The sequence below is a fragment of the Agelaius phoeniceus genome, chromosome Z, assembly GCF_051311805.1.
Source record: "Agelaius phoeniceus isolate bAgePho1 chromosome Z, bAgePho1.hap1, whole genome shotgun sequence".
In the NCBI taxonomy this organism is placed as follows: Eukaryota; Metazoa; Chordata; class Aves; order Passeriformes; family Icteridae; genus Agelaius; species Agelaius phoeniceus.
In genome coordinates, this window is record NC_135303.1 from 51283692 (window position 1) to 51309612 (window position 25921).

Below are 25921 nucleotides of genomic sequence, written 5' to 3' on the forward strand. Positions count from 1 at the left end.
AATCTGAGTTTTAGTTGTTCTCTTTAATCTTTTTTAATTTCTCAGTTTTTGTTTACAGATAAGTTTAAAGTAATTCTCCACATCTATCTGAACTAACCCAATTAATTGCTCATATAATAATTTTTTTATACTATTTAATCTTTGTCCCTTCTCTGCCTGTTTCTGGTTTAACAACATCATTCTTGTTTAGGTGCACTATTTGCATTTTAAGTGTGATTGAATGGTGACAACAATCATCTACCATTTGCAAAGCACAAACAAAATAATGAATAAATAATAAACAGCTTTTATCTGGAAGCATGTGGGGTCACTGAGCAAATGCATCTTGTCATGAAAGTAGCACATGTCAAAGAATTTTGATGTCCTATGGTGAGAAGAAATTTAAAATAGCAATGCAGACCTAATTATTTCAAGAAGGTGTGTGCATAACCTTATGTAGCTTATTTAAATATAGAATAATGTCTGAAGATCATCTTTTGAGGCTTAAAAGAACTTTGATTTTGTAATACTCCAGGAAAATTAGGTGAAGTTAAATAGTACTACTACTAGTTAAATGGTACTTGTTCAGTATGTTGACACTGGAATGGATTTTGAATGCAAGAGTATAAGCTGTTCTCTAAAGTGACAGGAGAGATGCTATTCTCTTTTTATTCCAGCTGTACACATATAATTGCAGCAGTAGTTAATTGTAAAAGAATTGCCTTTTTACTGAAATATTGAGCTAATATTTTTCTTCTACTTTCAGGGGCCTGAATTATTAATTCTAAAGACACAGAATTTAGTGATGTTGTTTCTTTGTATTATTTCTACTTGCATATTAAAGATTTAGCAAAAATTATTCCACTTTTATACATGGGATCACATAAAAACTCCTTTAAAAAAGTTTTAGAGGGTTTTTAGACAAAAACTTTTTTTCAGTGGACTTGATTTATCTGTTAGTGGAGTTTATTGGACTAAGTCTGTTTGTCAAAATATTTTAAAACTGAGATTATTAAAATATAGTTAATTTGCATAGTGTGAATTTAAATATTGCTAATATTTTATTTAGGGAAGGCATTTTATAGAATACTTCCTACTTGCATATTTTATCTGCTCTATGTAGCCTTTAACCAGAATGGGTAGAGCATTTTTATGCAACACAGAAAAAATACCATTTCTTTTCTTAAAAATATAATTTATTTCTGTATACAGACATGAAGTACTACTTATTAAAGTACAGCACTGTCTTCTTTGTTAATTGTGTTTTTTCAGGCTATTACAAGGTTATTTTATAATCCCAAACTCTTTTGTCTTCCTCCCACATGCACATAGTGTTGCTTTATTCTTGTATGAGATAGGATGACCACAGCTGTGGGAGAGAGGAGAGGGAGCACTGTGCTGAGTGCTATTATATAGTATGAGTATATTATATATATACTCATTCTATAGGAAGAGACAGAGAAGCACCTTACACAGACACAGTTTATGTGGTACCTTTGTATCAGTGAAAGGATGTAGTTCTGTCTTTCATGTGTAGCAAGAGGGGCTAGAAAGTATCATGACCACCATTGCAAGCTGAGTAATATTATGTCCTTGATTGTTAATGGAGAAGTAGGTATACATGCTTACACCAATTACTCTCGTGTTGAAAAAGAAGGTAGCAATGACTGCTCAGCTTCTTTTTTTTACCACAAACAATGTGATGTGAGGAATGAAATCAGAAGTCAGTTCTGCTGCACACTGACTTTTATGTGGTCTTGTAATTGATACAAGGTCAGATAAAAATATGCAGCCATTAACGTGTTACAGAAGGAATCAAAAACAATCACTGAAGAAGACACTCCTGAGGATGTTTAAGACCAGGTTCTGCTGCTTATTTAGCTTACTTCTTAGATATTGTCCTGAAATTTAGTTAATTGATGTTAACTTACAATGTGTATTTGCCTTTTGAATAGGCATTTTTGAATGCCTATTCATTCAGGTAGGCAAAGGATTCAATACTTGTGTTTATTGTTTTCTGGATTTTTTATATGCACTTTATTTGGAGGAGAAAGAGAATTGAGGAATGAATTCAATTGGATTAGTACAGATTGAATGTCAAAGCAGGATAGGAGAAGTGTTATGAAAGTATGGACAGCTGAAGTACTGGAAGATTATTGGAATTAGGTTTTTTTATTAGTGCTTAATGAGCTAATTTTCACAGCTGTTATAAGTACAACAGTTTTAACCACTTCATGCTTTAAAATCTTTAAAATACAATGTTTTCCTCAGAATTCTTGTGCTAATAAACTTCATAAAATGCTTCTGTGGTAGTAGATTGGAAAAAGGGGGGTACACGTATATCTTTGTAATAGTGGCTAGTGCTTTTTGAAATAGTCAAGATAATGGTTCAGCTCAGCACAAATTTCTTTGGCTGACTATACAGAATATTTTGTGACTAAGTCTAGCTTCAAGAATTGTTTTTCAGAGTGAAGGGAATTAATCATAATTAGAAATTACAGGAGTTTTGTAATTTTCACCTTAAAAGTATTTAAAATAACATATAAATGTGTTACTTCCACTCTCCATAAATTGAAGCCATTAATTTTATAATACATTTGGTCAGGATTTTGTGTTGTAAATGTTTTAGTTAAAATCCTACAGTGTATATGATGCTGACAAATGAGTATTTTTAAATTATTATTTTTGCACTAAGGAAGCGTATAACTCAAAGAGCTATGAGCAAAATTTTTTCTTATGTAGTCCACTAGGTTAAATATCCCCAGCTTTCCTGTGTCTTCCTGCACAGTTCCAATGGGTGTAAATAACTCTGGAGATATAGACACATCTCGAATTCTGCATGTGAGGCATGCCATAAGAATGTAAGGCAAGTGCAGAGGCACTTCTGTATAGTTGGTTTGTGCCTTTCAGGCAGGCTAGGAAAAGACAGAGGTTAAGATCAGAGTCAGATGCATTTGCTTGCCTCAGTTATATGGTTTAGAGATAGCAAAATTATCTAATTTATGCAGAAAGCACTATTTCAGTACTCCAGAGTGTGAGGTGTACACGTCAGTGTAAGAGATAGAGCACTTCTGTAGGCAAGGTAAAGTCCTACATGATATTTTCATTCATTTCATTAGTAAACAAAAGGTAAAGCAAATTGCAAATTTAGGTATAATTTGAGTCATGAATGGATTTTGGGATAGAGTGGAGAACAAAAGTGTAGGGAGACAGGCCTTTTTTGCCATTTGCCTCTGTGGGTGGTGAAATAAGGAGAACCACAGTGTACTCCAGTTTTTGTAGACACAGAAAACTTACTCTGTCTTTGCAGTCTGTAAGTGAAAGAATCAATACAAGGCATAGAGTTTTATTAAACCTGAAGTTTTGCTTTTCTGCAGGGCAGAGTAATGCTGCAAAATTGCAGCACTACTTTAAATCCAATACTCTGGAGAGTAGTCTCACACCCTTTTGTAAATCTCCAAAGACAGTTGAGTGTATTTATTTCTTGTAATATTAGTCAAGCATGATCCACTTAGCTAATTCTGGAAATCTTAGTTTTATTTAGGTGGCTCTTCTTCCTCTCTGTTTGCTGATTCTGAATGAGAATGACAGTGAGTCTTCAGTTAAAACAGGAGTTTCAAGCAGATATTCGGTAGAATTTTTCCATTGCAGTGCACCGAATGTGAGCACTCTCTGGGATGTGTAAGGATGATAAGTCTTTATAATCAAAATCAACTTAATTTCTTCATCAGTGTTATTGTTAACAAGAGATCAAAAAATTATTTAGGTGTTTTTTTCTTTAGACGCAATAATTTCCCATCAAAGTAGTGATCATTTTAGTATTCTATAAAATTTCAACCAATCTGTTCCATATAGAATGAAGATAGAATCACTGCCAAAATATTCACTGATCTTAAAAAATAAGAGTATGTTGCCCATTTACAAGAGAAATAATATTAATTAAACTTGCAATTGTGCAGTTCTGAAAATTCCAAAAGTTGTCCAAAATATGTATTGAACTTATTAGAATGCAATATTTCTCATCAAATAAATGTAGCTCCACTTCCATCTTTAATTATAAAATTGTTGTCTACACGTGGTTCCATGCACTTCTATGAAAGATACCATGGAAAAAATAATCAAAAGTGGTTTCCTACATGTAATATATATGAGCTATTTTCAGCCCTTTGCAAGAGTTTTAACTTACAAAAATTTTGAAAACAACCTCTTACTCTGTTTCACTTTGTTTTATTTTTACTAACTTCAAAATTCAGCATGGGGATAAACCATGACAATGACCACCCATCCTGTGCAGATGGTGTCCATATCATGTCTGGAGAATGGATTAAAGGACAGAATCTTGGGGATGTTTCATGGTCTCAGTGCAGCAGAGAAGATCTGGAAAGATTTCTCAGGTATATAATTCAAGAAAAGAACTCTTACTGTATGTCGTTTAGAAATAGATGCAATAAATATACTGAAATAATAAGTTTTCAATTTTTTTTACTCCTCTGGGAGATGTGTTTTGCAAAATCTGTCAAAATATTTTAAATCATCACAATCTAATACTAGATTTATTAATATCTGTTTTCAGCAATGGCATGGATTTTTATGTTTTCAGGGGTATGTTTATAATTTTATACACTTATATAAAAATTTTTTATGTATCACTGTGTTTATTGTATTAATATGCTGTGTACTGAAATGTTTGGCCACCAAAACCTTTAACCGTTAAGCACATTTTATGCTAAAATATTGTCCAGCACTTTTCTGAAATGTTGATCATTTATATTATCTTTCTGCAAATGTAGAATAACAGAACACATTAACTTATAACAAGCAGGCCATATCATTTTAAACATGAGCAGTAGTCCAATGCTGATGAACAAGAAAATTATACTTGTCCATGTATTTTGAATGTTGTATGCAAGTTTAAGTTGGCATGGCAATCAGACCCTCGGATTTCTCAGTGTATGAATCTCTGCATATTACCAGGTCAAAGGCCAGTAACTGTCTGGTACAGACGAATCCTCAGAGCCTCAATTCTGTGATTATTCCCTCTAAGCTCCCAGGAATGACGTACACTGCAGATGAGCAGTGTCAGATTCTTTTTGGACCAACTGCTTCCTTTTGCCAAGAAATGCAGGTAAGGCTGTGTCTGTACTTCAGAAAATGCATCTACCATCTAATATTTGTGTGAGAGTAGCTTTTGTACATGTGTTTGATAGAAAGAGAATATGGTATCTTTGAAGTAAGAATTTTACACTTGCTTTCCAAAAATTAATATGCACATATACATTGGTGTATCTTGTAAGTGTTGCTTTAGGTTTCTGAATATCTTGAAGCATGTTTTACTGATACTTCCCTTGTACATTAGAAACATAAGATGTTTCTAGTGTTAAGACACCTTGTTGCAGCAAGTGGAATATTTGCAATTTATTTAGGTTCCATTTTATTATGGTTCGGGTACTAGACATCCTTTTCTGACCTTCAGAAGATTATGCTGTGCCTGTGCAAATTTGGAGCAGTAACAGTGGTGTTAACTGGGCCCTCTGCACCTCTGAGCCCAGGCAGAGCTGTACAGTGCCATGAGAAGAGGAGTTCCTGTACTTAAGTCAGTTTGCTGACCTTGCTTCATGCCAGTGTGAAGCAGTGTCACTATATTAGCCTTAAAACGACAGGTTAGCAAAATTGAGCAGATCTTCATAATTTTATGAGCTTCATCTGATTGAAGAAGCAGTCTAAGGATAATTTTTATAGAGAAAAGTCAACCTTTTTTAGCATCAACAGGAGAGACTAAACATATTTGATGCTCTTAAGACACTAGCCAAGACAAGATGGGAAGACGATATACAAATATGTAAAGAGCATGGAGTATGGATTGATAAAGCAAACATTAGAGGAACTGTGAAATAAAATTTCATAATGATTCAGTGGGCAGATAGCCTGAAAAGGTTAGGAGTAGTAAACAGGAAAACATAATTCCTTTCTCCTTTACTTCTTCAGTTCTCTTCCCGTTTTCAGTTTGGACATAGTACTGTTTTTTCAGAGACTTTCACTTAAACTAATCTTTATCTAAAAGATTTTCAAAGGAAACATTGCAGTGCATGTACTACTAAGGCATGCTGAGAGCAGTATAGTTGAAGAGAAAAGGAAAAAACAGCTGTAGTTTAATGGATATTTTTCTAGCTGTCTTATTGAAAACTTTTTCCCTCTTAATATGAGCAGTAAATCTCAATGTCACAATTCTACAGATATTCTTCATTACTTCCAAGTGGTTTTTTTATGAATTTCAACCTATGTATTGATTTTCAGTACTTTGCTTTCAATGGAAGGATGTAATTTCTGGTTTTCATTCTCTAGAAGCCTATTTTGAACAAGGAAATTGTAGTGTCTTTAGTATTTCTTGTGGATCTTCTTTAACAGTTAAAGATTCTCAAAAGTAATTGAAGAAAGAGATAAATGTCAAGATTTTCTGTTGGATAACAGAAATCTTTATATGCTTTTCATTTGTCTGGATAAATTATCTTCCTATTACCTTTATGTTTTGTTCTTATTCATATATTTAAATTCAGATAGTCAAGTTGTCATATGCCTGTTGTGTTTGTCATAGATTCAGTAAATATTTGTCCTTCAATATCCTAACTCTGACACTTCTTTGGTTTACATTATTATTTTAGAAATATTAGGAAAATTAAATTCAGTGAATATTACCAGGGTAGAGTTCAGCTGTTTGCATGGAGATTATTTAGGTTCTAGGTGCTCATTGCTAACTGTCCATTTCTAGTCATCTTCAGTCATATTCCCCTCTTCTGACATTCTGCGTGTAGGACACCTTTCAGCTAAAAAAAATATTTTCAGCCAAGTAAATATGTCTGCTTTTTCCTACTTATGGGATCATTGCTTTATATTTATATTAAATATTTTTATTTATAGTAAAATCAACAGAACTTTCTGACAATTTTACTGTAATATTAAATATTAGTATTACTATACTATTAAATATTATTAAATATTTGTATTAAATGAAACACTGTAATTTATATCCAAGTATAATCCAAGTTTGCTGTGAAGAAAGAATATAGTAATGATGTAAGACAATACAAAAGGCCTATGTTTTTTCAACTATGCTTTTTTCCTGATAAACTGCAATTTAATTTTACCTCTCATCATAAAACCAAATGTGTTTGTTACCTGATGACCTTATGGTCTTAACAGTTAGAAAAAGAGAGCTCAGTATCAACTGCGGAGAAGACAGCAATGGGAAGAATCTTCTGCAGTTTTCCCAAAATCTTCTGCAAAACTGGTAACCCTAAAGTGAAAATTGTATATTGAAATATTGAACCAAGAAATTACTGTAATGAATTTTTAAGAACCTTGGATCTATTAGAAATGAATAAATGACACTAAGGACAAAATTGAGAAAACATGGTGAGAGTAGAAAAGAATTTTTCCAAAGCTTCCTTCCCGACCTTGGTAAAGTCATCTTGTTGTTTTTCTTCTGTGTTCTTCTATCTAAGCAAAATTTACACTCTCAACTTCCTCCCAACAAAAAAAAAAAAGTCCAAGAAACTTGATGCTCAGTTTCTAGACATGAAGAGCTACTGCAGAATGGTTAGGCACTATATTCAAATCTTCTTCTTTTGTTCCATACTGTGGGTCTTAAATTTATCTCTTCTATTAGGGAAGTTTACTGCTAATCCAGTTAGATACAGAATTTCTAAATAATAGAAATAACATTTCTGTGGTGAAGGGGAAACTCAGAGCAATGGATAGAGTACAGCCCAGAGGATTAGAAAGTTGTCCTTCTTCTACATGTTTTTTTCATATGTGTGAAAAGAAAAAGAAAGTTACCGTTGGAATTCAGGTAGAAGCAGACCATTTAAACTTTCCAGAAATCTTTCATGAATTCTAGAACATGGACTGTGCAACACCAACATCACCTATTGGTGAAGCACAGTTACTTAGTTGCTTATTTTGTCTTCTTCAGAAATAAAAACATGTTAGATACAAGTAACAAATATGTTGACTCTAACCTTGCAATATTAATTGCATTTTACTTAATATGAAGGTGACTCAAATTTCACTGTGTTGACTGTACAAATTATTGTGGCTGCTATTGGAGAAGTCAATATTTAGAATATCTTTCTAAGTTGAATGTAGTATTTCATTACATATTACATAATAACTGTATTAATTTATTACAATGATTATTTAATTATGCATAGGTAATCACTGAATATTCCATGATATCCAGACTACTTCTTTTAATCTCTGTATAGTCTGTCCTACTCTGCCAGTAACTGGAAGTTTATTATGGTTATAGTTGTTGTCCGCAAGCCAGGAAATGAGAGAAACACACTCCTCTAAGGTTCATTTAAATGTCAGTAAATCCAACAATTTATAGCCCAGGATTTTTTGGGCATGTTCTACTTGCTGAACAGTTCATGCACTTCAGTAAAACTGTGTAAAAGATAAATTATGAACTATGTCACAATCTTAAGTTTTTTGAGGCTGGGAGATTATTTAATGAAGAGAATCCCATACAGTCTTCTTCATTAAGCAACATATAACAGCTATTTAACTAAGGAAACAATTGAGTAATGATGAAAAATAATCTTTATTCTACAAATATCAGCGGTACAATCAATAGTGCATTTCTGCTGAGATACAATTTTCTACAATTGTTATTACTCAGTAATACTTTAGGACTGCACTTCACAGTTGCATTACATGGCAACCTCTGAGAAATGCTACTGGTGCAAATGATGTTCCCTTGCTATCAAGAATTCCTCTTTATTATTTAATTTAATGAATGAAGAAAAGAACTGAAGGAGCTGCTGCAGTCCTACTCCTGCATTTTCCTAAGTGAGGCCCTCCTACTCCCCTTTCATAAATGGTGACTTTATTTTTTCCTTTACATTTTCATTCAAAGACTTTTTTTCATATCTTAGGTAAAATTTTTAGACCCTAGAAAAGAATGAGTGGATCTCCAGGGTCAAGATTTATAGTGTGTCTCCATGCTTACCTTTTAAGGGGGCCAAGTTTGCTTTTATGCCCATGATGTCTCATGCGAGAATCAATTAGGTCCTAACGTTGTTTCACATAACAGATAGTGAGATCATGGCCCAGAAGTAGTTCTTGATGATTAAACAGGATTGTAAAACTTGACAATTTAATGCAATTGCTGAACTATTGAATACTGGCTTTTAAGATTAAAGTCCAGGATGTGAATGCTATCTGGTCAGTTCCACTAAAACAGTTCTTGTCATAACACAGCTGTGATCTTTGCAAAGAAGTAGGAGACTGGTTATATTTCATGGGGATTTTTAAGGCATTTCAGGGAAAGATCACATGAAAACTAGAAAAGTAATGGAAATACTATAGTCCTGGTGAAATATCTGTCCTCATCTCAACCACCACATTTTAAACAATCTTGACTTTGCACAAATACTGTTGTAAAATTCCCTTTTTGTCTCTGGTCATTCCTTTCAACTGAAATTTCTTTCCATATGCTTACGTGATTGGAAATGTATTCTTCTGATTCACTGCCTTACTAATTTAATTAAATAGACAGAAACAGACACAAAACCTCCACAAAACTCCAAAAGTGGAGTGACCTCTGTAATGCATTGTGATTTCCATGTTCTATTTTACAAGATTTTGCTGTTAAAAACTCATGACTAACACCTTCTTTCAAAAGAAAACAAAATCCTTTGTATGTGCTTGGCAATATTTTGTTTTGCAGTGTACACACAAAAAAATATTTTACCGGTTGCGAATAGGCTAATGTCACAATTATAAGTTTTTAATCTCCAATGTCTGTTCCTTCCCTTGGTTCATCTAAGAAAGCTGTGATGGCTGTTAAACAATACTTATCATAGATAACTGGTAAACCTTTGTGAATATTACCTTAGCTATCCGTATTTTGCCTGAAGAAAGTTTCTTTTAAGAGGAGTAAAATCCTAGTGTAGAAGTCTGTGCCCTGATTTTGAAGTGGCTGTAAAGTTCATAAGTCTCCTCCATATTTCTGTTTGCTTTCAAATCAGTCTGGATCTGCTTCATTGCAGGTTGCTTATAAAAAACCTATATTTTGTGTTACGGTCTTTCCCTGGCCTTATGCAAAAATCCTTAAATGTCAAAATAAAGATACTGACAGTAATCTCCATATCTCATACCTCTGCAACAGAGTCTGAACAGTAACTAAAGAGTCTATTTGTGATTTGACTGGAATGAAAAGCCTAGGAGAAAAAAAAAAAAAAAGCAAAACAACTTGCAAGTAAACTACCGATTTTAGTAATTCCATGCCTCCTTTTTCTTGGGTTTGGGGAATATTAAAGTCCAATACTGAGTGCTTATTTTAGCAGAAGTGAGTGTTTTTAGAATGCCGTTCACTTAAAGCCCAAAATAGTTTCTATTTGGGGAAGTTAGGTCATGGCTCAAAGGGAGGTGGTATACAAGAATTTGTAGAAATATGAGAAGTATAAAATGTACATTAGCAAGCAAAGAGTGTTGATTTGATTTTCTTGATTTAGTTTACATGGTTCAAGTATGTCTCTGTGTTTAGGTACTCAAAATACCCAAAACCCTGTAAATCTGACTTAATGCCTCTCTATATTTAGAAGAATTATTTCTAGATTTGTAAAGAACTGTTTGTTGTAAGCCATTCTGCAATCATATTCAAGTGAAATTAAGCATACAATCAAAGTGTTTAGGGGAAAAAAAAACCTTAAAAATGTGATGTCACAAGAGAAAATTTGTCTGTATTTTTTAAAAACTTGGATAAATCTGGATGGCTTTTCTACAATTGTATTTGCTCATAACTGAAGATTTAAAGATATGAAAAAAATTAATTAGGACAATTAAATTAATATATATTTTTGTGGAGTGCTATCAACAGTATGTCTTTCATTTCCTAATTTGTCATGAACATCTGATACTGTATCTGATCTACTCTTGTCATCATCTACATTGTTTAAAAAACAATGAAGAAGAACAAAAATTAGAGATTGTTACTTGAAAAATTCTTGCTAAAATTACCCAGGAACAGGATAGGACTTCTGTAGCTGTGCTTCGGAGACATACATAAGCTGGTTGTTGTGTTGCTAGCTCAGCCTCGGCAAAAAACTGCTACAGAATGAATCAAGAGTGAGTCTGACTGCTGCTATCCTCTCTCTTGTTTCCGTACAATGCTTCAGACCTCTACAATCTTTGATTTTTTTTCTTTTTTTGATAACTGATTTTACACACATGTTTACATGTAAGACTCCCAATGGAACTGCCCTGTTCCTTGGTTCAAACACAAGCTTTCGTTGAATTGTGTTTTGTCTGCTCTTAGTCTTCTTTCAAGGTAGCATAAGATTTATGACAAGGTTTTCATGCATAGTGTAAAAAGGCACAGAGACTCTTACTGGGTGTACCAATATAACAAATCATTTCACTCAGAAAAAGCAGGTCTTCTGGCAGCTCTGTTTTAAAAAAACCCAGCTGTTCTTTATCTTTTATCCTGCTTGTATCACCTCCCCCTCTCCTGATCCTTCTTGCCTCTCTTTGGGCAGTATCCGTTGTGGAGGATCACTGTGCATATGCAGTAATACTCAGGCCACAGTTCAGCCTCACGTGACCTCTCTTCACTTCCACATGTTTTATTATTAAGGGGGAACAGACAGCAGGGAGAATGCAGTCCTGACTGAAAACCATGGGAGAAGGAAGACTTTTCAGGGAAAAAATAGGGAAAGCTGCCAGGAAAATTTGGGAAATGTGAGCCAGCATCCTGCAAGGCTTGGCTTTCTCTTGAGTAAAGTAAAAAGTATTTTGTTCTGATACTTCAGAGGGCTTTTCTTTCCATCTCTAAAATTCATTGCTGACTTGCATCCCTGTCATCTCCCTTCTCTTCTTTCCAGCAAAAATATTTCATTTGTCAGGTAACTTTGTGTCTTCTTTGTGGAGATCAAGTTTGATGGCTTTTGGATTTTTTTTCTAGAGTGATAAGTGAATTCTAGAGGAATTATGAATTATTGAAGAGCATGACAGCAGCAGTCATTGGGGTAGAACAAACAAGAGGGATCTGGAAGTCGTAGAGAAGCACAATTAATGAAAGTCTAAGCAGAATCTGCCCATTTGGTTTTTTTTTTAATGTTTAATATGTCTTCAAATGTATTTCAGTACCATCAAACCAGTGGACTGCATGCAGAAAGTAATTTTGCATAAGATCGATTTTGTGCTTACTCTTTGTTTGGTTTTCAGCATGTCATTTGCACTGGGTTGTGGTGTAAGGTGGAAAGTGAAAAGGAATGCAAAACTAAGCTGGATCCACCAATGGACGGAACAGACTGTGACACTGGAAAGGTATGCCTCTGGCGGAAAAGCAATATCAATTATACCAAACATCTAGCATTCAAGGAAACAAGCTGAATAGTTCTTCGTTGTTCTTTAAAGTTCCTACTTACCGCAATTATCATAAAAATAAGCTATATACAGTTGAATGTATTATATATGATATATTTTATAATATAGAGATGAAAAAAATAGAGATGAAATGTCCCTAAAACCAGTGAATTAAAAAAAGGTTAGCCAAAGAGACAGATGTTTTAATATTTACGCTGTTTTATTTCAAATTCTTTCCCATTTTTTGTCATATTTATGAATAGAATGCAATTGTTGTTCTTCCAACTGTAAAGAGAAACTTAAGCTTTCAAAGATACAGAGTTCTCAGCTATGATTTAAGATTTAGAAATAGTCTCTTTGAAGGAATTGATACAGATAGTTGTTAAAACCTTTCAGGATAAGTTTTATCAAGAAATATGGTGTAAAAGAGTGTAATCCCATGCACATAAAAGAGTGACAAATCCTATTAAAAGCATGCCATCACAGACACATTAAATCAGACTTAGATGAATTGTCCTTCAAGAGCTTTCCAGTTAAAATTATTTATAATCTTTGTATATATCTGTAAATGAATATAAATAACCTCAAACAGAAAACAGAGAAAGTGCATACATATGTCTTGGGGTTTTCAAGATACTGTGCTGACAGCCATTTCCCACAGGAGTGATTTACTCTTTGAGTCATATTACATTCACCAGGATTTTCATTTTCCTAAAATCAAATCAATCAATTAATATCAAATGTTCAGATAACATGCTAAAGGAAAAACAGGTTGTATTTCTTTTCATATCTCTAAAATAATGACAATTGCTTCAATATTTTAATTCTGATAAAGTTCGTAGTTGATACTGTCTGAAGTCAATACCTGGAAAGTAAGAGACATGAGTTTTGTTTGATATCACAATTTTTACATTGAGACTGGCCTGCCCATGTTATGGAATAAGAAAGCAGAACCTCTTATGATGATTACACACAATTACTGATTGTAATTAAAACAGCTCATTGAGCCAGGCTAGAGACATAGCTTATTTATGTATAGCAGTAGAAAACGATGCATACATCACCAAAACATGGCAGGGGATAAGAAAGATTTATTCTTCTTGTTTGCTTTATTATCTGTGCAGGATGAGGTTTAGGTTACACAAGTCACTGGCTTTGGGGTTTTTTTATTGGTCTTGTGGAGATAAGTATTGTTGTCTTGTGCTCCTCTTAGGGTCTTAGGAAGTGATGGAAATGTCATTTGCATAGGTTGTCCTACTTGGTTGGGGTTTAAGTCAAGAATTTTAAAAAATCCCTTAGGCTGCGCAGAGAGCAGATGCTATCTCAATAGAAAATTTTCGATTTTATCTGAAGCAGTAACTTTAAATGTATATGAGCATTTCTGGTTTGAAACATCCAAGAGCATTACAAAATTTATATTTTCTGGTTGTAAATCTAATATAAAGATGGAGACTGCCTATAAAGACTTTTTAAAAGTGGAATAATTATGCCTTCATTGTAATGTGACGATTAAAGAGAGAAAATTAACATCAGTTGATCAGTAAAGACCAGTTTCAAACTGTAGGTGAGAAGGTTACCAGGTAAAGATTCAGCATAGACATTAAAACTTACAGAAGTGTGTTCTAAAATAAACAGAAGTCTCTTGATTACATTAGCGATGCCTTTTCTTTTGCTATAAATACAAAACTTGTTTGGGAAGTCTGTTATCCATTGGTAACAGTGATTTACCAACAGTTCAGAAGGTAAAAAGAAATTAGTTAAATTACTGATGTTAATTGCATTAAGTGATCATTGTTTGCTTTGTAATTGCTGAATCATTGAATCATGAAATTTCTAAGGCTGGAGAATTCCTCTATTTCCTAATACATGGGACAGATATTAAGTTGGTATAATTTGAAAAAGCACTAATTTTTGCAGAGTTGATGGTGATTTGTGTGAGATAGGGACATAAGTTACAAAGCTTAACAATAGTGACTGGATAATTTTTGAGTGAGAAATTGCAGTTTTCCTAGTAAACTATAAATGCATGCAAGATCATTAAATTTTTTATTACTATTTTAATAAAGGCCAGAAATTCTCTGGCCTTTCTCAATATCAGCTTTTTGAAGCTTCCATTTTATCTTTGAATACAAATGGTGAACAAAATCTCATTTTCTCTGTTACTTCTAATATGTATTTCTGTTGAAATTGTCACTGGATAATGAGGGATGATGAAGTTCCTGCTGGTGGGAACTGTCATGCTGAGCTGAGCAAGTCCTGAGAACGGCCCTGGACACTGCGCTGCACGGTTCAGCTGGACAGTGATCCCTGCAGTAGGTTTAGGTTGGACCCTAAAATCCTTTCTTAGGCAATGCCTGATCTAAAATGAAGGGAGACAGCATATTATGGATACCTCCAATGAAGAAGGTATCCTTCATTGGAAATGAACTTACTTTTGAGGTTGTGGACAAGAAGTGAAACTGCTCCTTGGCCACTGAAACAGAGAAAGGTCTCTGACTGTTGCATTTACGAGGACAGATAAAAAAGCTTTGGAGAGTACTAGGCAAAAATATATCTATCTGAAATACATCTGAATACATCTGAAAAACGATGTATTGAACCAAATGTTTACGTTGTGCTTCCTGTGGGCTTGTGGAGAAGTGAATTGTTTTGCATACGCCTTGATTTATTAACCTAAGAGCTGAATTTTTGCCTAGTGGTGTAAGGCTGGAGACTGTATCAATCGGACCTCTTTCACGGAGCCCATGGAGGGGGAGTGGAGCGCATGGAGCACTTGTAGCCGCACTTGCAACACTGGAATCAGCAGTCGACAACGCAAATGCCCTGGGTAAAAACAAGTTCAGGTTTCCATTGCTGTTCATCAGAATTTCTGAACAAAATTTACATCAGAACAGGACCCCATGAAGATAGAGTTGGCCTTTATCTAAGCAATTAATACTTTATGAATACTGAAAAACACTTAGAAGAATGGGTATTTCAGGTATTTTATTGCATGGCAACACTATTTTTCATATTTTCTGCTTCTGTCAAGACCCTAGATAATATTAATAGAAGAATAAAACTTTCTTTGTAAGCTTCACCTGAAGAAGCAACAGAAACTTAAATTTAAAATTTCTGACTTGCAGGTTGTTAGTGTGTAATCCCAGTCTTTAAATTTTTCAACTAGAGAAGATTGACTTCTGCTTCTCATCTGGAAAACCAAGGAACTGAAAGTTTGGTGAAGAGATCTTTCTACCCTCAGACATTTAGATAGACATTCCTCAGACATTTAGATAGACTATCTGGAAACAGAATTTAGATTCCTTATCTTGTGAAAATGAAAACCTTCTGCCTTTGGGGATAAAGGCTTTTACTTTTCACTTGAATTAAATTCGTTTCACTATATCTCAGTGACCACCTAAAAGGTCTTTTAATTACTCAGTACCAATTTGATTTTTTGTGTGTCGTTTATACACCAAGTGAAAAAGAAAAGAAAATATAGGCATAGGAGTGGGAACAGAGTGGAGTAATGAAGGCAAGTATAGGGAAAACTAGTCCAGAGTGGGTAAGACTCGAATCAACTGTTTTAAAAAAAGAATAATATAAGGGGGAAAATGATGAATTATGGAAAACCGTATAGCAGATTTTGGTGTAAAATAGGCAGGGGGTTTAAAAAAGATACATTTGCATAAAGAATTTTGAGGAAAAGTTGTATATGGCTATAGAAAAGCATGAGGATTTAACAGAAATTTTGATATGCAGAATTCTTTCATAGTTCATGCCATTTAAACACCACTTTCAGCTGTATACCTTAAAGCTCTTTCTAGAATTTATGGATGTCTTAAGTTCATGCTCATTAATTCATTTTTCCAGGTCCCAGGCAAAGTTCCAAATAATGAGCTCCAGGTTCTGCAGTTATCTCTTCTTGTGCATTTGTTCATTAGCACCTGCAAGCACAGCTGGAGTGACCAAAGAGAAACAAAGCATTTGTCTGAACCCTGTAACACCACACTTGTAGAAAAAGGAGAGGTAGCAAATCTGCAGGTGTTGCTTCCTTTCAGTAGGCCCTTTGGCTCAGCCCAGATAGACAAAAATCTCAATTATATCAAAACTGTACCTGAGGCTCTCCTGACTGAACTCCTGCTAGTCCTCATGCTTTCTTGTGGCTAAGTGTAAATTGTGGCTTAGCAAACATCACTCCTCATATGTAATGTAACCAGTACAAAGAGAAGGCAAACATGTTTTGTTCTGTGACTTAAGTTTTTCATGGGTGATTTCTGAATGCTAAGTGTCAACAAAAAACCCTGCTATTTTTAATTTGTGTCTACCATAAGTAAACTATACTGTAAGTTTGACAAAAAATTGCCAACAGTAAAGGGTTGTATTTATGCCATCTTTTCTAGTTCAGGCCTTGAAGGACAGTGTCATGGGCCCACAATGCAGTATAGGGTATGTGAAAATCCTTCTTGTCCTGCTGGAGTGCCTGCCTTTAGGGACTGGCAGTGCCAAGCTTTCAGTGTCAGATCTTCATATCAGAAACATGTGCACCAGTGGCAAGCTGTCATTGATGATGGTAAGTATAAACTATCTCCCTTGTTCTTATAATCTGTTTAAATGGCTTCCAGCTTGTTGATATTGTGGTTAATCAAGAAAGATGTAGGTAAAACTAAAACAAACAAACCTCAAATCCAGTATTTTTGATAAGTTATTTTGATTTCACAGACAAGATCTAGCGGTACTTTTGTATGCTCTAGAATATTTTATCTTTTATTCCTATTGAATTTGTCCTTCTTAATAGGTAATAACTACATTTAAATGAAAATCCAGTCAACTTTTTCCTTTTTAATTAGAATTGTAGTATGAAGTGACTCAGAAATACAGCTTTCTGGAGTAATGCTCCATTATCAAACATGGCTATATCAGTTATATTTTTTACCTACAAAGCCAAAGAGACAATGCAGATGTGTGAGCCTTTGTTTTTAGGGGAGGAGAAAACTTAAAATTGGGAGTATTTTACATATCAGCGCTTGATTTGGCAGCAATGTGTAGATAATGTGTGCTGTAAACTTTGGTAAGATTTCTATAAATCCTAGTACCTATTGCATACGAAGTCCTGGCATACTGTATGCATGCTTCCATGCAACAAGCTTGCTTAAATACTGTATCATTAGGAAAATGCTCAGGTGGGAGTATAGTAAGGTCAGACTTACATTATTTGCAACAATAATGTTGGGGTAAAACATCAGTGACTAAGAAAACAAATTCTTTCTTACTAGAAAAGTGAACAGTAATTTCCACCCCACTGAATTTTCTGTAAATTCTGTGTTTTAATTTATTGAAATTAGAAGCAAACAAAGAAAAAAGCACAACAAAAACACATCAGTCATGAAAACAGTTGACTTGAGAACTTCACAAAATCATAGCAAGCTGTTATAAAGAAAACCCAAGAATGACACAGCAGTACTATGAGCGTGTGTTACCAAATTTTAAGGAGTTCATTACTGTAAATTATTTTTACTCTTGAAACAATTTATCAGAAAACATTAGAAAGCATTGAAGACTGTCCTTGCTATCAACATATTATACGTTTAACTTGAGAAAGTGTTTTTCTTTTCTTCTAAGCCTTCTCTCAAGGTGCCAAAGGAAAACTTTTGAAACTATTTTCATTAGGCTTGTATGTTAGTTCATTTCATTGTAAAAAGAACTCTCCAACAGTTACAAAGGTGCTTATCAAGTCAATTTGTTTGGTTTGTTTTACTAAATTTTGTTTTAGCACAGAAACACATCATTTATATCCTAAAGGATCCAAATGTTTATCTGGCTTTGAATATTATTTAATTCAAATGAAGAAATCTTGACACTGTCCTGTGCCATGTTAATGAGTACAGATCTAATTGTTTTCTGAGTGATCCTGTTATCTTGAGTTGTCCCTCAGGAGAAACAAAAGTGGACCAGCCAGAGAATGCCTGTATCCCAGTTTACATTATTCTCAAATCCTTAAATGTTTGCTCTCTTAGTTAACACTAACTGTGCACCATGTCCAAAATAGTTGCTGTATGTGATCTCTTGTAGTCTGTTGAAGTTGTCTGGTGCTGTTTAGTTGCTGTCTCTTTGAGTTCATTGTCTTTAAAAAAATGTTTAGGTCATCAATCTTGTGTTCATTTACAAAATGCTGATACCTGCTTAAAGCCCCCAGGGAACTTTGAGTTTACTGTTTAAGGAGGGTAATGGGAATGCAGAGGGCACAAACTCAGGCTGCTTTTTAGCTGGAGATGGCTTGTGTCTGACTAGCTTCACATGTTGGCAGAAGAGATCACATCTGTTGGTACTGGTCCTCTAGTGAAACCCTGAGGCTCTGTCAATTTTAGTAATTTAAATGTGCCCAGACCACTCTGTGTTGTGTAAGTCAGCTGGCACAAAACTCCTCTGTCTGTACTTTTCTGCTCCTTTGCATGCTAAAACTACTTTTTTTGAAAACAGTCCTTTGCAGATGGCAATTTCCAGTCTAGACGGAGCTGGTGCTAGTTAGCACATGCAAAAAAATGTGGCATAGACTGTTTTACAGTTCAGCTGTATAGACAGTAGAATTCCAGTGCCCCTGAATGTTTCCTGGAACTGTTTAATTTACTAATAAAAATGCACTCCAGGAATCTAGAAGTCAGAATGAAGTCAGAGTGGCATAGATTGTGTCCAAGTGAAATCAGTTTCAGGTTCAGGATTGACTTTTATCCTTTTAAAAATCTGCAACAGATTTAGGAAGTTCTGAGTAAGTACATTTGCTAACAAAGATATGAAAAAATCCTGTCATTTTGTACTTGGTTGACCACTGAGGAGAGACTTAATTTCTTGTATTTGCTGTTACTTTCACAGTGGTGAGACAAACTTCATTGTTTATGATGTGGCCATTAGGAATACATGGATACACATAGGATATTACTACATTTTTATGCTCTTTCATAATTAGACATTATTTACAGAATGTTTTAGGCATTTTTTAGAAAATTGCTTGAACTTCATAAAAATGTTAGGAATAATGTTTCCAGGGGTTTTGTGGGGATTTTTTTGTTGTTTTTTTAATGTAAACTTCGTAAATTCATATATTTTTCTTCCAATGGTGTGTCAGTTATTTCATTTTTTTCCCCTTGACCTGCACAGTTAGAAAGTCTGGAAAGTGTTAACTTTCTTTTTTAACCAATATTTATGATCTGACAAAAATATAGGAGAATAAAAGTATAGATTACAACCAAAATATTCCAACAGCTGTAATGTGTATATTCTTAATTGCAACAATGAGCATGACATGAGTACTGTGTAGGCCAAGTTTATAGCAACAGCATGCTCTAGGAAGAAAAAACCCCAAGCTTTTCAAACAGCTAAGAAATGGATCAAAATCTTTTTTGTTTTCCCTGTGTCTAAGATAACTTCTTACGCTAATGTAGCTGCATACCATGCATAAGCAATTATCAGTTTTAACAAGAGTATTGATGATAATTCTGTATTTCTAAAGTTCCCTTTTTCTAATAATGCACGTTTTTCCATCCATTGCTGCTACAGAAAAGCCGTGTGCTTTATTCTGTTCACCGGCTGGAAAGGATCAACCAGTTCTTCTAACAGAAAAGGTGATGGATGGGACGTCCTGTGGCCAGCATGGGCTAGATGTCTGTGCAGATGGTAAATGCCAGGTATGAGTTAATTGTTTTGAACCTGGGTATACAGGCACCCACCAAGTATACACATATATGTTAAGACTTTAGAACATTTTTATTTCATATTAGTCTGTTGTCAAGCTACCCCTGATATTAATTCATAGAAATGTATCTAGCAGTAATGTGGAGATGCTTGAGTAAACTTAATTTGTGTTAAACTGAATGCTTTTGAGCAAAACATGGGTATAATTTATATTTACATATTCTAGACCTGCTTATGCCCTATTCAGAATAAGTCCTTAGGCTGACATTAATGGCACTTTTCCATTGTGGGCATAGCAAAGAACCATCCATATTTTGAGTAGAAAGCAGGAGAGGCACATTGTGTTCTCTTAATGGGAAGGCCTGTGGAGTGTGGTCTGATATGCCACAGGTCTGTGGGAGGAGATAAGACTGCAGTTGTTTCTGCAAGTTTCTCTTGAAGAGCAGCTGGTAGAGTTAGCCAACCACATAGGAAGAGTGAATGCAGCACTCTACATAAAGTCACAGGGGAATTTTCTATGGGACAGCTCTCTGCCATGAGCTAGTGCCACCCTCATTCTCAGCAAGGCTAGGCATCTTGAGGAAGGGTGAGGTACTTGATACTAAAAGCAACTTTATGAAAAATGTGGCCTGTGTCTCAATAGCTTTTATTTTCTTCTCCCACAGAAATTTGGCTGTGATGGTATATTAGGATCTCTGGCTCGTGAAGATCATTGTGGTGTATGCAATGGTAATGGAAAGTCATGCAAAGTTATTAAAGGTGATTTTAACCATACCAGAGGAGCAGGTAATGTCTGTTTATTTCAAATTCTAAAGAAACAAATAGCTTTTTGATTACTTGGAGCATTGGGAAATTAAAAAAAATATATTTCTTCAAATTATGCAGCTCCTCATAAGAACTTTATATCTAGCTTTTTCAAGATACTAAGACATTGAGGATAAGAGTGCATAAGTATTTTCAAATTTGTTGCAAAGTTATTTCACATTATTTCAATTGCAAAATGCAGGAAATATCTTACATTAAGATACACTCTATTTCATAGGAGAGACTGATTTTTAAGGGGTATGAGAAATTAGGTTTATATTTTTAGCAAATAGAGTGTTGTAAATTCTTTTAGTGTTTAACTTCTTTTAGTGTTCTTCAAAATAAAAATCCAAATTATGATTTTTTATTTAGAGAATGTTGCCAAACTAAGCCAGGCAGTGAAAAATCATAAAGCCAAATGCATGAAGAAGTCTAATACCTCTTCATTACTCATTATTTTATTTCAATAATAACATATAATAACAAGCCAATAGATTTTCTAATGCAAACTGAGCATCAGATATCCAAATGCTGCTATGATCTGTCCTGTTAATGGGAATAGCTTACTGGCTCCAGCACAATAATGTGGACAGAGTAGCGAATTGAAATCCTAATAATGTGCATCTTGCTCCATGTATACAAGTCTTTTCTTTGAAACAGCATTTGACCAACTATCATCATTTGTTTGCCATTACACTTTCAGTTTGCTGAGTAGAAAATGTGTAGAATTTAGAGGTGGCAAGTAAATCACATCAAAAATACTGTAATTATAAGCAGACAGCATATCTTAGAAAAATAAAGGACTTCAGTGGATTTTAGACTGAAGTATAGTACTTTAGGCAAGAGGGGAAAGGTCTTCAAATGTTTATGTCTGGCCCTCTCAAGCAGAATGTAAGGCAAATCAAGGATCCCAAACCCCAGGTGAGTCTGGAGGACTACAAGATATAAAAAAACAACAAAGACAGTTCCTGCTAATAAAATCACATTATGTCAGCTCTCTTCAATGGCTAATGCAAATATCCACACACTTTCAAGTTTTTTTTTTTCAATCCTCCGTATCATGGTATTGCCATCTTAACCCTTGTGTACGTTATTTTGCTTCTCAAGAAGCTGTAAGCAATATTTAGAAAGTGTTATTAGCTCTTACAGAAATGAAAGGTGCTGCTTTAACTTTCACGTTCAGGATTATTGAAAAAGTATTGTAAATGCTAAGTATTTTGTTGTAGGAAATCACATAGCTACACATAATAAAAGATAAAATATTTTTTCCCTTTGTGAAATTTACCTGGATAATCTAAAATATGGGATTTTTTATTAATGACATTCCTGCCTGTAGTGGTTTCCACCTTTGTTGCCTTTTCACTGAGTTTTACTTGAAGTAAAATGTTCAACGTCCTCTCTTAGTCCCACACTAGCAAGAGACAATCTCAATTTGAAGCAAATAAGTAGATTTCAAAATCAAAGCCTATCATAACAGCGTTTGAATATGTTAAATGAAGAAGGAGAGGAGATACATAAAACAAACTAAAAACCAAGCAGTGGGAAGATGCTTCGATTTTAGCATCATACCATTTGTCTTTACATGCTGAGTGAAGTTGGAATTATTTTAGTCATCTGGTGGTCATGATGACACTGAACCACTTACCTAGAAATAGCTACACCTGCTCCAGCCCCAATCTCCAAGCCTCACTAGTTCTTGTTATGTTTTACTCTGCCATACTCTTAATTATGTAGCATTGTATATATGTTACATATAATACACAGTTCCATAGCTTTTCTTCAATTTTGCAAGAATCTTCAAAGTATTGCTATATAAATTATAACTTGCTACACTTAAAGAGCAAAATAAGGGAGAAGAAATGAGAAAGCATACAAGATGTACTTTTCTATGCTTTTCTGTTTTTCTACTTAACTTGGGACATCTGGTCTCATGTTTAGGTTATGTGGAAGCTTTAGTGATACCTGCAGGAGCAAGAAGAATCAAAGTTGTGGAAGAAAAACCAGCTCACAGTTATTTAGGTAAATATTTTATATGTTTTATTGTTAATGTCCTGTTTTGCTCAACACTGAAAAGTGAAAGCTAAACATGTCTTTGTCATTCAACAAAACTCTGAGTAGAAAAATAGATCTGTGAAGAACTTGTCTAAGGAAGAAGAAATTATTACAGTACCATTTTTCATATAGGTCTTCTTTCGGACTTTTGTCTCATCTTTTTTAGAGAATATTACAAACACTGTATTTAGATTATGTAAAAAATGTCTGTGTATATATATGTATGTTTGCACATTTTCAATTTTTTATATGGAAAGTAGGTTAAAACTACTGAAAAGAATTTTGTGCTCAAACATAAAATAATTTGTACTCAGAAAAGACGACACTGGGCATCATAAAGAAATTCACTAACAAAGTCAAACAGAAGTTCTAAAATTAGACTGAAAAAGCAGAAAAGTATTTCTTTCACTATTTTGAATTGTTTGAATCTTCTAATAGACAAACTTAATCACAGTGATTTTTTTCTTTTAGTTTTCCATTTAAGTGAAATTGTCTTTCATTGATTGAAAAAAAGTAGTTCTCTTTTAATGAGGTCCAAAGAAGTTGTGTAAGAGAATACACTCTGTTATCATTATTGTTACAGGGTTCAAGCAAAAATATGAGATTTCATAATTGGTATTGTTTTGTGCAGGGCTTAAATTTAAATTGAGAGAGACATGGTATGAGAAATAGGACAATGATATGAAAAATTCCCTGCTTTGGTCACTGTTCTTAGTTTTGTTCATAAGAAATATTTACGTTTTAAGAAGTGTATGAGTATTCTCAGTACTTCAACTGAGAGAATATTGAAGATGGTGAATCTTAATTATGATAGTTTAGGTTATCAGTGGGTGACTGCTGGTTTGCCTTGAGGCCTGCACCTTCCCAGGAGGTTTAGAGATCTGGAATATTTAAGTGTTCCCCAATGAACCACAGATATGGATATGTAAGAGATATGGATATTTAAGTGTTCCCCAATGAACCACAGGTATGGATATGTAAAACAATAACTGAAGTTTGTCTTCTATTGACATATGTGGAGAATAGAAATACTATTATTTTCTATTTTTTGAATAATGTAAAAATAAATAAATAAATAAATAAATGCTGGCATTGTGTTTAGGGAAATTTATTCCTTCTTCATGAGCAGAAAACTGATTTAACTCTTGCCCCACAAAAGGCAAAAATAATGAAATTCTTTTTATGTCCATGAAATAATATCACTCATGATGCTCATTTGTGAAAGTTGCCAGGTATCGTCTATTTTCTTGTTATTTTAATTTTGTTTTCACTAATTTTACTGGTTTATATCTGAATGAGGCTCTGCCAGTATTTCTGTGCAATATATTTTGTTGAGCTTATACCTTTTTTTTTTTTAAGCCTTTTTGGGAACCCAGTAACAGGTCTATTGCCATATCTTGAATTAAAACGTGTATTGTTGCACTTTTTTTTTTTTTTTTTTGCTAGCACAAGGTATTTAAACTTTCTTCATTTTTCAGTTATTTTGAAAGCATCAGAATTTGAATTGCAAAGGAATAGTTTTTGAATAGGCATAGTATAATGAAAGTTTTGGGGTGAGAGCTTAAGTCTTTAACCTTAGAAACAAGATTCTTCACAATGCTATGGCTAAAAATTTGAAAGGTAAAATAGATTAAAGTCTTTCATGTTTCTGATTGGTTTTCTATTTTACAGTTCTTTATGCTTATTTTGTATGGCACCATACGTAGTTCTGTTCTTGAAATTAGTCAATACAGGCCAATACTATTTCTGTTTGGCCTCAAACTTTCCTGTATAGAGGACATCAGGAAATGGTTGAGAGCCTAGGGGTAAAAAATAAAGACCACGCCAAGAAAGGAAACTTCTTGGTTGGTGGGTTACAACAGGCTGCCTAACCAAGCAAAGTCTGTTGATGATGTGCTCTTACTTCATCTACAGGAATCATCATGCTTGCAGTCTCTGATCTGGCTTAGTAATCTCAGTAACCTGATGTCTGCTGGAAAAACAGCACACCAACCTGTGAATAGTCCAGGAGACTCTTGGAGTGTACTGAGGATAATTTTTAAATCAAAACTATAGACCCAAGTAATGGTGTTCCTGGACCTTGTTGATTTCTTCCCAACCCAGATGAACTATTTAGAGAGTTGGTGGCAGCCTAGACTGCAATGATCATGCCCTGCTGGAACTCATGATTTTTAGGGATATGGGCCAGGTGAAGACTAAAGCCAGGACTTTATGAGAGCGAACTTTCAGTTGTCTAAGGAATTGGTAGATGATAGCACCTGGGAAACTGCCCTTGGGTCTCGTTAAAGATTTAGGATACCAGTTTGTTAAAGATTTAGGATAATAGTTTTTAGTCACAATTAAGGATAATAATTTTTCCTAGATTGCAAAAGCTCTTGATTATGCCAACATATAAGAAATCAAGCAAGGAAGGCAGGAGAATAGCATGGGTGAGAACGGACCTCCTGGTAAAACCAAAATGTAAGAATGGAATGTGCAGGCAGTGGAACCAGGAACATATATCCTGGGAACTATATAGAGACGATGCTCGTATATGTGGGGATACGTTCAGGAAAACTAAGGCACAGATAGTGCTGATTTTGGCAAGGAATGGGGAGATTAATAAAGGTTTCTACAGGTTTTTAGTCAGAAAGGAGATAGTAAAGAAAATACACACACCCACAACACACACTGAAAAATAAGACAAGAAAAACTAATGATGGTGGGCGTGGAGAAGGCTGCACTGCTTCACAGTTTTTTGCCTCAGCTTCGGTGGTAAACACTTTTTCCACATCTTTCAAGTCCCTCAATACCAGGGCAGGGAATGGTGGAATGAAGTTCCTCCCATCCTGGATCAGTTTTAAGACCACCCAAGGAACCTGAACATACACAAATATCTGGGACCTAATGAGATGCATCCCATGGTCCTGAGGGAGCTTGCTAATGTAGTTATCAAGCCACTGTCAAGTATATTTGAAAAATCATGGCATCCTGCTGAAGTGCCCACTGGCTGAAGAACAAGGACTATTGCATTATTTTTGAAGAGAATAGGATAATGAAGAGGACACTGACA

General features: G+C 34.4%; 1 protein-coding gene across 1 annotated transcript in view; it reads left to right on the forward strand.

Annotated features, from left to right (window-relative positions):
* The window catches only part of ADAMTS19 (ADAM metallopeptidase with thrombospondin type 1 motif 19), a 129673-nt gene that overhangs the window by 73221 nt on the left and 30531 nt on the right, over positions 1-25921 (forward strand). The window contains exons 9-16 of the mRNA XM_054652295.2: positions 4233-4373; positions 4954-5104; positions 12205-12306; positions 15042-15172; positions 16728-16897; positions 19879-20006; positions 20679-20799; positions 22756-22836. Of these exons, the coding sequence (XP_054508270.2) occupies positions 4233-4373; positions 4954-5104; positions 12205-12306; positions 15042-15172; positions 16728-16897; positions 19879-20006; positions 20679-20799; positions 22756-22836 (1025 nt within the window). The remainder of the gene's footprint in view (positions 1-4232; positions 4374-4953; positions 5105-12204; positions 12307-15041; positions 15173-16727; positions 16898-19878; positions 20007-20678; positions 20800-22755; positions 22837-25921) is intronic.